The sequence below is a fragment of the Periplaneta americana genome, chromosome 5, assembly GCF_040183065.1.
Source record: "Periplaneta americana isolate PAMFEO1 chromosome 5, P.americana_PAMFEO1_priV1, whole genome shotgun sequence".
NCBI classification, from domain to species: Eukaryota; Metazoa; Arthropoda; class Insecta; order Blattodea; family Blattidae; genus Periplaneta; species Periplaneta americana.
Window position 1 is genome coordinate 74,421,301 of NC_091121.1, and position 14,023 is coordinate 74,435,323.

The window sequence follows — 14,023 nt, forward strand, 5'->3', positions numbered from 1 at the left end:
CTAATACTTCGAAGTTTGTAGTTCCATCTCCCTCAGTTTCTCCTTGTAAGTGATTGCATGCACTATCTGCTTTACGAAGAAAAGTAGTACTGGCAGCTTTGGAATGGCAGGCTCCATCTTGCCCGAGAGAAAGACCTTCATGCCGATTTATGACGGTAATTTTCTTTCTTTCCGGAAACAGGGACTAAATACGACGAGAACTTCACCGCTGGCCGACGCGCCGTACAGAAAATGACCTCTCCATCACGTGACCCCTCGGGTGTTGGCTACATTGTATTTCACATAATGAATCGAGAGTCCACTGCACCTGGCTCTGCTGATCCCTTCCCATTGAGCACTGCGCCAGGGGTGAAAACTCCAAGTTTATGTGCCATACTGATCCCAAGACGCTTTTACAGCTAGGCGTCCTCATTCGAGTGGGAAGAGAACGGACAAAAATACTTAGTTGTTTAGGGAAGTTGTGTATCTCTTCTATTAATTTTCCCAAAAATTTCATCTGGTGATTACCATGTCTACCAGATTCAAACCCGGCTGAGGACTATATGGATTTTTAAGAGCAATAAATGCCTTTAAATTATCTTTTTGTAGAGGAGGAATAAAGCCGGTTTATCTTGTACACGACTGTTTGTGAAAAATGCAACACTCAGAAAGAATGGCCCGAACGACTCCAAACTCGGGAGAGATGTAGAACAGTGTACCACCAATAATTGATTATGTTTCCGGAGGGATGGCGTATACATAGTCCCAACAGTGACGTCTCTTGTGTCACCAGCTAAGTCAGTGTTATGCCTTGCTCAGTCTGTGCTCAGAAGTGGAAACGTGAAAGCTAGTGCAGAAAGGGCGCAAATTAGCACGTGAGTGAGTTCGAAAGTGGCAGAATGATTGATCTCCGGGAAGCAGGTTTGTCATACCGTGACCTTCCACTGCCACCGTCAGACTGGGACTCTCGACTCTCTCAACCCACCGAAAGTAGTTACATAAGAAAACGGAAAAGTATTTAAATTCTTCCATTCAAAATCCTACCCTCAAGGTCGAGTACTACTTTAATAAGATAGAAAGCCAAAGAGAACAATCAGACGCAACCTATCGGAGATATTACCTACTAACCAGAGGGTAACATATACCCACCTATTGGATACTAGAGCGAACAACGGGGAAAAAAATGCGGAACCTGGATAAACTAAACGTTAACTAGACTATATACATATACAGTAGCGTGCAAATTAATCCGAACAACGTAATTACTTATGCAAAAACACTCAAACGGGATAAAAAAAAAAGGATCTAAGACATACCTCAGTAATCTATATGGCCTCCCTTGTTCCTAATAACAGCTCTGAGACGATTTGGCATGGATTCCACTAATTTCCCACAAATATTCTTCATTTCTTCATCGCGAAACCATACAGCAATGAGGGCAGAAATCATCTTCTCCTTTGTAGAACAATCCATTTTTTGCATTCTTCTTTTGCAAATTGACCACAAGTTCTCAATGGGGTTGATGTCGGGTGAGTTGCCTGGCCAGGGGAGTACCTGAATATTCTTCTTGTTGAAGAATTCTGTAGTTTTTCGAGACGTATGGCATGGTGCCAGGTCTTGTTGGAACACACCTCTGCCATCCGGAAATGATTTTTGCAGCTGGGGTACGATTCTGGTGTCCAATAAGTGAATATGTTTGTCATAATTCATCATTCCCTTGATAGGTATTAATGCTCCAGGCCCTTCATGTGTAAAACAACCCCAAAACATTACTTTAGGGGGTATTTGGGTGCTTGTTGGAGGTAAGCTGCTGTTACTTTTTCGGATCCTTTCCGTACGTAAGAAACACGGTGGCCGTGGACATCGAAATGAGACTCATCAGAAAAAAGTACATTCTTCCAGTCATTCACTGTCCAATGTTGATGTAATTTTGCCCACATTAAGCGTTTTTTGCACATAACAGGGGTTAGCAATTGCTTCTTAATAGGCTTACGAACCCTTCGTCCAGCTTTCAAAAGCCTACGCCACACTGTTGTGACGTGAATATTCGCCCCAGTGGTAGCCATTAACTCGCGGGTTAAGTCGACAGCAGTTAGTCTAGGATTTAATTTACTTTTCCTGACAATTAAACAATCATCTGCAAGTGAAGTCTTCCTTTTCCGGCCACAGTTTCCTTTTTTTCTGGGGTGTGATGGATCCAGTCTCCCTGTATCGTTTTATGATCGAATTAACAGTAGCCAAACCGATGTGACATTCTGCAGCAATTTGCCTCTGTGTCATAGAAGAATGCTCTGCTAATGTTATAATTTTAGACCGTTTTCGTGGAGTTGTATCCATTTGTGAAGACGACAGAATGTACACAGGATTGCAGTATTAAGTCTTCAACACAACTGAAATGCTTAAAGTACAAAACGACAGGCAAAATGTCACATATTATAAAAAAAATAATGACAGGCCTTCAACAATGGAATTACACGTACTACAGATGTCAATTAAAGCGGTATGAGCAGCTGTGAGGCCAACAATGACAGAAAATGTAAAAATATGTCGTGTTCGGATTAATTTGAACGCTACTGTATATATATAATTATCGAAAAGTATTTAACAAATAAATACATATGAGGAGCCTGGTATCAAAGTTGGACAACTCCACTTTTGCTTCTTTTTTTTACAGGAGAGGCGAAAAACTAGATCCTTGGAAACAAATGTCACCGTTGTAAGTACATTTTTTTAACATTCTCATGGGTCATAGAAATATTTTTTTTTCTAAAATTATGTTTAAAATTATTATTCAGGTCCAAATTAAGTTTAAAAAGTGGAGTTGTCCATCTCTGAAACTAAGTCATGGAGTTGTCTGTTTTCGAAACCAAATGAATTCATATTTAAAGTGGAGTTATCTGTTTTTGAAACCAAACGAAGCCATATTTAAAGTGAAATTGTTTACTTTTGAATCTACGTCTCTTCTAACTCAGTTTCAAAGCAAATTTACTTAAAACAGTACTTATTCATCCACAAACCGATTATATAAACAATCAGCCATGTTGAGTTCGCGATGCGTGATGGGAAATGGTGGTACGAATGTGGGCTTCTCAATGACTACTGAAAGAATTGTCCTAATTTGAAACCAAGCCACAGTGGAGTTGTCTACTCTAAGGCCGGGAATACACGGACGCGCCGCGGCAGTAACGCGGCATTGCATTGCATGCGCGCAGTAAATTGTGCACTCTCGAGCAAGCGGCGCGCACGGGACGAACCATCTGAGCAGGGCGCGCAAGCCGCGAACACGACTTTAGTTCCATTGTATCTTCCACCCACAACGGACGTCAATGGACAAGCAGGAAGCTTTGTTAACTGCTGCTGGTGCTTTAGCAGTAATAGCTTACATTCTGAACAAGAAGAAACGTAGACCTCGACGATGGTGGCGTACGGAGCTGTATAGAAAACGGATAGGGAGTAATTTATTGGGGGCAATAAAATTTCAAGAAGTCGGCGGCCAATATTTTAAATAAGCCAAAGAAAATTATTTTAAAATAAAACATAGGAATGCAAAATATATACAACAAATATTACAAGAATTGTTATTCAATTCATTAAAAATAATAAGAAAAAACAGAAGACATTAAACGTACTGGTTTTGACTATTGGAGTAGCCTATTTGATTAACATTCTGGGGACGGAGTTTTGACTGGATGATGTTGGGGAGAGCCAAGAGAGTTTGATTCAAATCCGAAAGTGACAGGGTGTAGTGTAGTAAGAATGGGATTGGAGATTTTGTCATTAAAGTCGGCTTGAGAAGACTTGAGTCGGAGGACGTTGCGGTGGTTCGGGAGCTGAAGCATAGTAAGTTGAGGGAGTAATTGAATAGATTCTCTAGGGTAACTCATTTGGGAGTAAGACATCAAATGAAGGTGCAGATGAATGAAAACGTTCTTGTCAGTATAAGTTGGCATTTCAAAGAATGAAGTAAATAATTCATTAACCTTCTTAGATATAAAAATAATAAAACACAAAACCAAATTGGTGACAGGGGATTCGTTTACAAGCCTTCAATACCTTTTGCGAATTTCAAAACAGATTATCGGAGAAATAATTCCAGAAGTTTGCCCTGCAATTGTCAGCGCATTAAAGAAAAATATCAAGATGACTTAAATCATAGTACCAACATAATGTGCTTCTTTAATGGGGATATTTTAATTGCAACACAAATAATGAGACATTGAGAGAATTACAGTTAAAAAATTCGAAATATCACACAAAGAAAAATCAATAATATTTCGAAGTCGCATTGTAATAAAGAAACACATACAATGAAACTACAAACATTTTCTTTTCCGAGTAATCAAAATTGGATTGCCAAATAAAAAGAAATGATGGTTTATTTAACGACGCTCGCAAACTGCAGAGGTCATATCAGCATTGCCGGTGTGCCGGAATTCTGTCCCGCAGGATTTCTTTTACATGCCAATAAATCTACTGACATGAGTTTGTCGCATTTAAACACACTTAAATGTCATCGACCTGGGCCGGGATCGAACCCGTAACCTTGAGCATAGAAGGTCAGCGCTATACCAACTATGCTACTCAGGCCGATTTTGGCAAATGATGTTTTTAATTTAAGTGTAGTCAAAACGAGTATTTTCGTTTTGCTTTCACCTGAATGTCATAAATAGCTTGCTGAATTCCTTTCTTAGTAGTCTCATGATATGCTATTATTTTCGATAAAAGAAAGTACAAAATGATTTGACTTCACACAGTGACCTTTAACCTCCCAGAAACCATAGGCGTGATTCAGGCGGTAGCGCGTTTGCCTGCTGATCCGGAATTGCGCTCAAGCATGGGTTCGATTCCCGCTTGGGCTGATTACTAATTGTGTTTTTCTGAGGTTTTCCTCAATCGTAAGATGAATGTCAAGTAATCTACGCGAATCCTCGGCCTCATCTCGTCAATTGCCAATTCGCTGTCACAAATTTCATCGACGCTAAATAGAACCTAACTTAGTAGTTGATTTAACGTCGCAAAATAACTAATTAAAAAAATTAACGTCCCAGCAGCGGCTTGCATAATTCCAACAGCGTCTGTCAATAATTCTGTACTATCATCCTGCTTTTTCGCTCGTTTTAGAGCCCTGTCTCATCTTGCGTATTCACTGGCACGTTCCGTTGTTTTTATTATAATAGTCAATATCACCAGGTTTCCACAAGACAGGGCATACTTTATGAGGTCCAGTCTAGTTCAGAGCACTCCATGCTTGGGGTGTGTGCGCTTCACGAGACAAACGGCAACGAACCCGTCCACACTGCGGCAACGAATCCCTTTGTGTTCGCGAGAAAAACCGACAAGAAATGGATCGCTGTGCGGCATTTGAAGTGTGCGCGTTCTGGCCGCAGCGCGTGCTTGAAATCGCGTACAAACGAGAGAACGAGGCCTCGAATTCTGGTCGACCCTTGTTGCATTACTGCCGCAGCGCGCCCGTGTATTCCCGGCCTAAAGCGCACAGTTGTGCTATTTTCGCTCTGTTCTGTCCGTTTTCCAATCTAAGCAGTTCTAGAATCGCATTCAGTACACGAAATTCCATGAGAAACAATCAATATCTCGAAATCGCAAAAAATGGAGTTGTCTAACTTTGATACTATGCTCCTCATATAGAAATATACGATAAATACAAATTAAGGTAAGGTAAAAAGAAATGAGAAAGGAAAACGTGACGTCACACTATATTGTATTTGATAAGCATATAGACGGCTAATGCACAAAATATTAATAAATTATTACCTGCTTATCGGACAGTTACCAACATGGTTATAAGATTTATAAAAAAAAATTCTACATAAGATAATTTTTGAAGTGACGGCAATTGTGTAAATTACATACCTACAAAAAGATAAACGTACGTGTATGATTACGATCCTCAGTTTCTTTTAAAATAATGCCTATTTTCTTCATTGATTCCTTTCTTTAGCTTCTGGAAAGCGATGAATATCATCTTACTGCAATTTTTTCGCGTACCTAGTTTCGTAAAAATGGTATGCACAGTGGGAGATACGCTGTTGTCATCGAAGATCAATGCATCACAAGTCCGGCGATGAAGACACTTTATTCTTGAAAACAGCTTTTACATGTCGTTCTTCTGAAAGGGTAACCGGATGCTCACCACCGTACCCTCTCGTGGTATTCTCTTTTCTGCATCGAAAGGCGTCGACCCTTCCAACAACATTGCGTCTCTCAGCACTTTGTGACAGTGACTGACATTTCATCGAATTGTTGTAAGAGCTTCTTTAGTCTTGCCGGGTGAATAGGGTGGTAAAATAACATACAAAATTTCATCTTCTTTAAAACTTAAACGAATAGCGTCAGCACTAAATAAGAAAGCAGAAAATTTAAGTGTTCTAGACAAAACTTTGACGTTGATTTGGCTTATGGGCTCATAATCATAGAATACCAATATCGTTACCAGTACGAAATAAAAGTGGTTCTTGCATAACGGAACATAGATGCTAATCATATGTAAATATATAGTCTCTTTTATTGATATGTAATGAAAAAACCAAACTGATAGTTGAAAACTTTGCATTTCATTACGTCATTTTAAATGTGAGAAGCTACAACACACCAGTTCTAGTACTACGACATGAAGTAGTTTAACGACACTGTGGGGTAAAGTGAATATATAGCCTACTGGTATTTGATGACCGAGTGAAATGTGGGGTCGGTAAAGGCGAAGTGAAAAACATTAATGCTCTGAGATTTTGTTACGTTAAAGAGAATAGGATATTTACCGCAACAAATATTAAGCCGAAGGTCGAACCCGATCCCCGGAAAGTTAAGCCGGCAATCTAACACTGAACCACTGAAGAGGTTAGTAATAATATTATGCAGAGCTTTCACCAAAGACAACAGCGGACATAACATTGACACGAGGCAAACATCATTGCTCTAATTGGGATTCGAGTTACCATCGTTGTTTACACGTACCGCTAAAGCTACTCCTTTTAGTGGCTACGTACACTATGACATTCTATTACTACTCCTGCTACTGAATAATATTGTTGTCATTATTATTATTATTATTATTATTATTATTATTATTATTATTATTATTATTATTATTATTATTACAAACAGGTTTACAATGTAATACATCTTCCTGTGACCATCTCCAATTCTCTCTATCTTCCCAATCCCGTTTTTGCAGTCCTTTCTCTGCCAACGCTTTATTTATGTCTTGCAACCAGGTGTTTTGCGGTCTACCTCTGCCTCTCCTTCCCTCTGGAATCCAATCTAAAACTCTTCTTGGTAGTTTCCCATCATCCATTCGCTTTACATGTCCATACAATTCTGTCTATATTACGAAATCTAAAATTGGATTTTCTTTATTCATCTGTTGCCTGATCACTTAATTTCTTATTTTTTTCATCTTTATAATGTGTGGCCGAACGTCGTAAAAATCCATTTCTAATGCTAATAATTTTGACCACAAATTTTGATTTAGTTTTCATGTTTCCGCTCCATATTTTGCCAAACTTTGAACTATAGACAGATTAATATTTATTTTTGTTTCCTTAAAAATAGTCTTGTTCCATAATATTCCATTTAACATCGCTGTTGCTGATCTCCCTTTATTTATCCTATGTTTACTATCATCATCCTGTGTAGCATTTTTATTAATTTTGACTCCTAAATATTAAAATTCATTGTACCATTTGATGATGCCTATTCCATCTTGCAATACCAAATCTCTTGTATTTTCTCCGCATCCCATATAAAATGTATTTTCAAAATTTATTTTTAACTTCATATGTCATACTCTTCAATCAATAAATAAATAATAATAATAATAATAATAATAATAATAATAATAATAATCCTCTGAACTCTTCGTGTAGCGATCTTTGTTTACCACGAACTGCATATGGACTCGTCAGAATTAAATCCGTGTCTCTCTCGGATGGATAACCGATAAACTAATGTTGCAGCATTCTAGCAACTCTGAAAGGACATGTACATACATAGACATGCACTCATGTGTCAGGAATTGTTACAAGTTGATGCACTGTCTGAAATATGACACGCTGGCCATTCCCAGGTTTATGCGATTGCGCGTCTAATCCGATAGCAGCGCAAGAATGTGGGACATGGGGAACCATGCAACAGGACAGAAAGGAAGCCTCGGAATAATGAGATGGATTGATTCCAGGTTTATGTCAGATTGACGGCATTGTAGTGATAGTTCCCGTCACCCGACGCAGTGTGACCTGACCCCTGTCAACATACTCCATTATCTCGCTTCACGTGATGTACCGCTCTCTGACGCTTCATAATCAATTGTAGTGTGCTAGATACAGATTTGGGAGATCAGAGTTCGAGACCCTATTCCAAAATTGTTTCTTACTCCTGGTAAATTTATTTCATACAGTTAATTTTCCAATAGTAGTAATAGTCTTAATAGTGATGATGATGATGATAATTATTATTAATGGTAATGATGATAATAATAATAATATAATAATAATAATAATAATAATCATAATAATTGAGGACTGGACATAAAAAAGGCTGCAAGTGCCAAAGAGACAAGCCATATAAAAGAGAGTTTTCTTGTGCGACTAGTAGTGTAATATATGTTTTGCACATTATGGGAGTAGCTAGGGCCTACATAAAACTACAGTGGGACTTGTCGTTTTTCTTAGTGGATTGATCCAGCGACATAGTCGTTTTCTTTTGGGAAAACTCATTTTCAACGATATTGTAGTGGCACTTAGTCTTTTTGGGCCGTATTCATAGACATTTTTAGCGCGGGCTTCCGGCGGATGATCAGCATTTTTCGTATTCATAAACCAGTGTTAGCGATAGGATATGATTTGAATTCTGTACAAGTAACCAGTGGATAGCCGGGGCTAGCTTAGTACGCTCGTAGCGCGTGGTGCGAAATGTCTATGAATAGCACCCTTTATGTCCAGTTTGTAATTAGGCCTATTATTATTATTATTATTATTATTATTTTATTCCGTTCGGATTAGTTCCAACACACTAAACACAAATAAAATGAAATCAATATAGGCCTACCTTTGATAATCACTGCCAAATATCCTGTTGAAGGTGAAGTACTATTTTATACGATGTCCACTGGTCATCTAATAAATCTGTTTCTTTCATACCCTCTAAAATAACCCATTTCCATGTTCATTCTCATAACACATCCAAACATGAATTGTCTTGCTGATAATATTCATCCAGATATTTAATCGAACTTCCAACTTGTCTCTGGTTATGTTATTTCTAATTCCATCATTTCGTGATGACCTAATAATAATAATAATAATAATAATAATAATAATAATAACAATCGTCACTACAGCCCTTTTAGAGCCCACACCGACCAACTGGCTATTGGCCTAACAACCACATGACGACGCAGAGGTAGACGATCATCCAACCAGAATGGAAGTATCGTGTGACTAGAACAGCCATGTCAATTAATGCCCATAGGCGCAAGCGCGCACTTTAGAGCTCATTGCTCATTGTTTTTCTGCAGAAGAATTCTTAAATACACTGGCAAAACCTCTGTTGTTTTCCGCGACAAATTAATTAAACAAATTGGGCAGCACAATCCGCGGTCGTATTCATCAAAGCATTAGCTTGTTTCCCCCGTCGCCATACAACTATAATGATCGTCAAGATAGTTTTATGCAAGCAAATTTCAATCTCTATTATAATGCTTTTGGTTACTTGACCAGGAAGTAATTGATTCGAGTCTTATTGTATTGCACTTATCAACTTTTAGCTTTTTTTGTTAGTTTTAAGTGCTAATTTCTGAAAATAGCAAAATAATATTATAAGGAATTTCAAAATGCAAAAAAAAAAAAAAAAAAAACTATTTTAGAATTCGTGCAAATCCACATCCACTCAAACTGTACTATTTTATATCATAAGAATATACGCTGTTAAGTTTCATTTATATTACCAAAGAATTCCATTAACATACGATTATCGTATTATTTATATTAGTCTTAAGTAGTTAGTATTTTTTCCTTCCTCAGAGTCTTAATATTCTTTCGAACTGTTCTTTTTTTATTTTAGCTAGATTGCTAACCAAGAAAAGAGGTATTTGTACTAGTTTCTTGTATTTTTATAATCTCAAGGCCTGGTATTGCTGACCATATGAAAGGAGTTCATTGACAATGAATGCCTATTGTTTGTATCTACTTTGTTTGAATATGCGGGAGGAAACAAAACATACATAAAGCATTGTATCATTTCCTGAGGAGAGGATTCAAATAATCGCAAGCTAGGACCCACCACTAGACGAATGGCTAGACGTTGTTGTTGTTTATTGACATTTCTGGCTTTGAGCCAGACACCGTTTTAGGGTCTCGAATTCCCTAACTGTATACGCGGGTTTACATGTCATAGAGTCCAAGAGGAATTCATGGTGGGCAAGGAAGGTAGTTGATGCAGGAACTTGTAGGCTGGGTACTTCTTTCTCCGTAATCTTACTTCATTAATTATCTTTATTCATATTAGCCTACATGTAGATCAACATCTTTGTTGAATACCACGGGCAATATCAATGGTTTACAGCTGCAGCGCGTTATTTCTACATTCAAGGAAAGAAAGACAAGCTATTTCGAGTCGCGCTATACCAGCCGGCGGTTTATCCTTTCCTCTCTTCTGAAGTTCCTTTACACTTTTAGAGAGTTGCATCGAAATTATCTTAATAAGAAATACTGTTTGAATAAATATATTACACAAAAAATAGCAGGAAGAAACTTTTGTGTACAACTAACTTTAGAACACAAAGAGAACAGAAAAACATGTTATTTTTAGTTGTTTATGGCTACGTTTGGGGAAACTTACTTATTTAAAAATGGCCTTTAAGGAACCCGGAAGTTCATTGCCGCCCTCACATAAGCCCACCATCGGTCCCTATCCTGAGCAATATTAATCCAGTCTCTACCATCATGTCCCACCTTCCTCAAATCCATTTTAATATTATCCTCCCATCTACGTCTCGGCCTCCCCAAAGATCTTTTTTCCTCCGTCTTCCCAACTAACACTCTATATACATTTCTCAATTCACTCATACCTGCTATAGGTATCTTACAAGCAAAACTCAGCTCGGACTCCTAGCGGTGCGCATGCTATACTCCCTCTTATCCCCCTTCAGTAGGCGTGAGAGCATGCTGGGAACGGGAGCATACGTCATCTGCGCGAGACAGTCACGCCCGCTGGTTTCTGTGCACTGAGTTTTCCTTGTTGGATGCCTATACTTGCCCTACCCGTCTCAAACGTCTGGATTTAATATTCCTAATTATGTCAGGTAAAGAATACAAAGCTTGTAGTTCTGCGTTGTGCAACTTTCTCCACTCTCCTGTAACTTCATCCCTCTTAGCCCCAAACGAGGAAGTGCATAAGAAAATGCATTACGAACGAAGATTGATCATTAAATAAGGTTCTCTCATTTTGTTAAGAGTTTTTTTTTGTGTAGGCTAAAACGTTGAACTGCAACTAATGACTACTTTTCCATATACAGTAGTCTCCTAGACGATTTATACACTTATCCATCGTGGCACAAGATTCTCTGGCTATCCGGCCCTTGATGTTCTAACCAATCTTGGACAAAATCCTGTAATTACAGTTGCATCATCCAGAAATCGTCTTCCTCCAAGATGTTTCTTCAGTGGTCCAAACAACAAAAATTGGATGAGGCTAAATTCAGGCTGTAAGGAGAATGCTCCATAATATTCCATTGAAAGGACTGCAAGAGTTATTGTGTTCGTTGTGCAGAGCGAGGTCTGGCATTATCGTGAAGAATCTTAACATTTCTCAATAGAAGAGTTTTCCTGCGAATTGCCGGCTTTAATCGTCGTAATGCTGCACAGTACCTGTCAGCTGTAATTGTTGTTCCAGCCTTTGTGAACTCAAGGTGAAGTAGCTGTGGATCATAAGCCGTGTGTACTATACACACAGGAAAACGTTTTTCCCAGCGTGGACGAAACTACTACTGAGGAAACCTTACTTAAAGATCAACCTCTTACTATTCGTATGTTTTATACTCTGGACTATTGAAAGGGAGGCGTCTTGTGCCGTAGCTTCGTGGTCTAAGGACTCTAAGGCGTTAGGCATCGTGTCTTAGACTAGTGATACGGAATGAGCGTTGGTTCGAGCTCTTATAAGGGAAAAATATTCTCCAGAAATTTCGGCCTGTGTATAGAACCGATGACCAACCAGTATTGTGATGAATTTGGTGGCTACAGCATATAGCGAAATCCAGTTTCGTTTTATAAGCCAGCTATAATGGTTGGAGGAGAACATCGTGATGACCACATGTTATCCCTGTGCTGGTTGAGTGACCGTGCATCTCTGCTGAGGTATGTGGACGTGAGAGCAGCAGTCGGCTGGTGACGCTGGCTTTCCATGGACTGTCGCGCCACGGGTTGATCTATTCATTTAAGGGAGATTTTGGTTAAAACGAGCAATCAAGTATCAATAATTGTATGGAAAAAAGGTGGCTATGAATTATGTAATTATATTGTTATTGTTATTTATTTTTTCTTTCAATTCTTTGAATTTTTCATAATCATTGTTACGATTTAAATACACGTATTTTAAGAAACACAGTAATTTGTCACAAATATTATACTTACTTACTTATCTACTTACTTACTTACAAATGGCTTTTAAGGAACCCGCAGGTTCATTGTCGCCACAACAAACATTACACTTGATTCAATATTGAAGAACTTCATAGCTAAACATCATGAAGGCTACTGTTGCTACTATAAGTTACTTAGTGCTCTGGTTTTCATATTTAAGATTATTTTTATTCGACCATGCTATAATACGCTAATTACATGTGACGTAACTGTATCTTAATGACATACATTAAGTTATTGCTATTCATTATGTTATTGCAACTATCGATTTCCAACTAAGCATATGAGATATTGATTAATATCGTACGCGCAACAATCCGCAAGCCTTGAAAGCAGCAATCCAAACTGGTAGGCCCGAGTTTTACTCAGTTGATAAACAAAACACTCAAATAAACATTAGCCCAATTTCAAACATTCCATTGGGAGCCTTTCCTCGGATCAATTTCACTAACTGCACAATCAACATGTAGGCCTATTTGAAAAAAAATAAATTCTCTTCATCTTAATTTTAATATTCTAATAACTGAGTTCATTTCCTGTGTTTTAATGTGTGTTGCTTTGAGATTAAAAACTCCAAAACAAAACCGTGCAAAAAAAAATAATAAATACTTCGTAGACGCAAAACTGCTCCGTGCCTGCCATCTGTTGCACTAGTCGGGAACACGCTGAAAAGACATTCACGGTCCGTGCTTGCCATCTGTTGCAATAGTTGAGAACACGCTGAAAATACACTCATGATCACCGTTTCATTATTAATAAAGTAACACGGTAAGATATTTGTAAAAATTCAAAACTTAGACATTTAATTGTGGTCAAACGCTCGTATGAAAATTATAAAACTCGCTTATGCTTGTTTCATAAACATACTCGCGTCTTAATTACTATCATTATAGGTTCGTTGCATAATAGGCTATAGGCTACTTTTTCACTTGTTGGCTTTGGATTACATACTTAACGGGCATAAATGTGTTTTGCACTTGGATATCCTCCATCTCTTTTACAGTTAAATTTCTTATCTCATATTCGAATTGGTTACGGTATAATACATTTCTCATGCTCCCTTTGTATTGCTATCACTATCATCACAATCATCGTCATCATCCATCATCATATCTTTAAAAACCATTAGAACTTATTATTACTGAACACACTTCACCAATATTAAACAGTCACAAACATTGTAACTCCTTAATCATGTTTAGCATTACTTGCAGTCTTCGGTGCCAGTCAACAGGAGATAAATCTCCATTCTTCTGTCACGAATCGAATCTGGATATATGTTGGATTTTCAGCCGGTAAGATACCACGGCAGTGCACAAGTGGATGCAGAGTGAAATAGTTAAAGAATGCCTCCCTTTTTTTTTTTTTTTAACATTCCGATGATGTTTTCT

At 38.1% G+C, this 14,023-nt stretch overlaps 1 protein-coding gene across 2 annotated transcripts in view; it reads left to right on the forward strand.

Annotated features, from left to right (window-relative positions):
* MED20 (Mediator complex subunit 20) overlaps nt 1–14,023 on the forward strand; it is a 635,350-nt gene that overhangs the window by 560,005 nt on the left and 61,322 nt on the right. The window contains exon 4 of one of the 2 annotated variants that reach the window (XM_069826019.1): nt 2,654–2,695. The exons of the other annotated variant lie outside the window; for it this stretch is intronic. Within the exon in view, the coding sequence (XP_069682120.1) occupies nt 2,654–2,695 (42 nt within the window). The remainder of the gene's footprint in view (nt 1–2,653; nt 2,696–14,023) is intronic. 2 annotated transcript variants of the gene reach the window in all.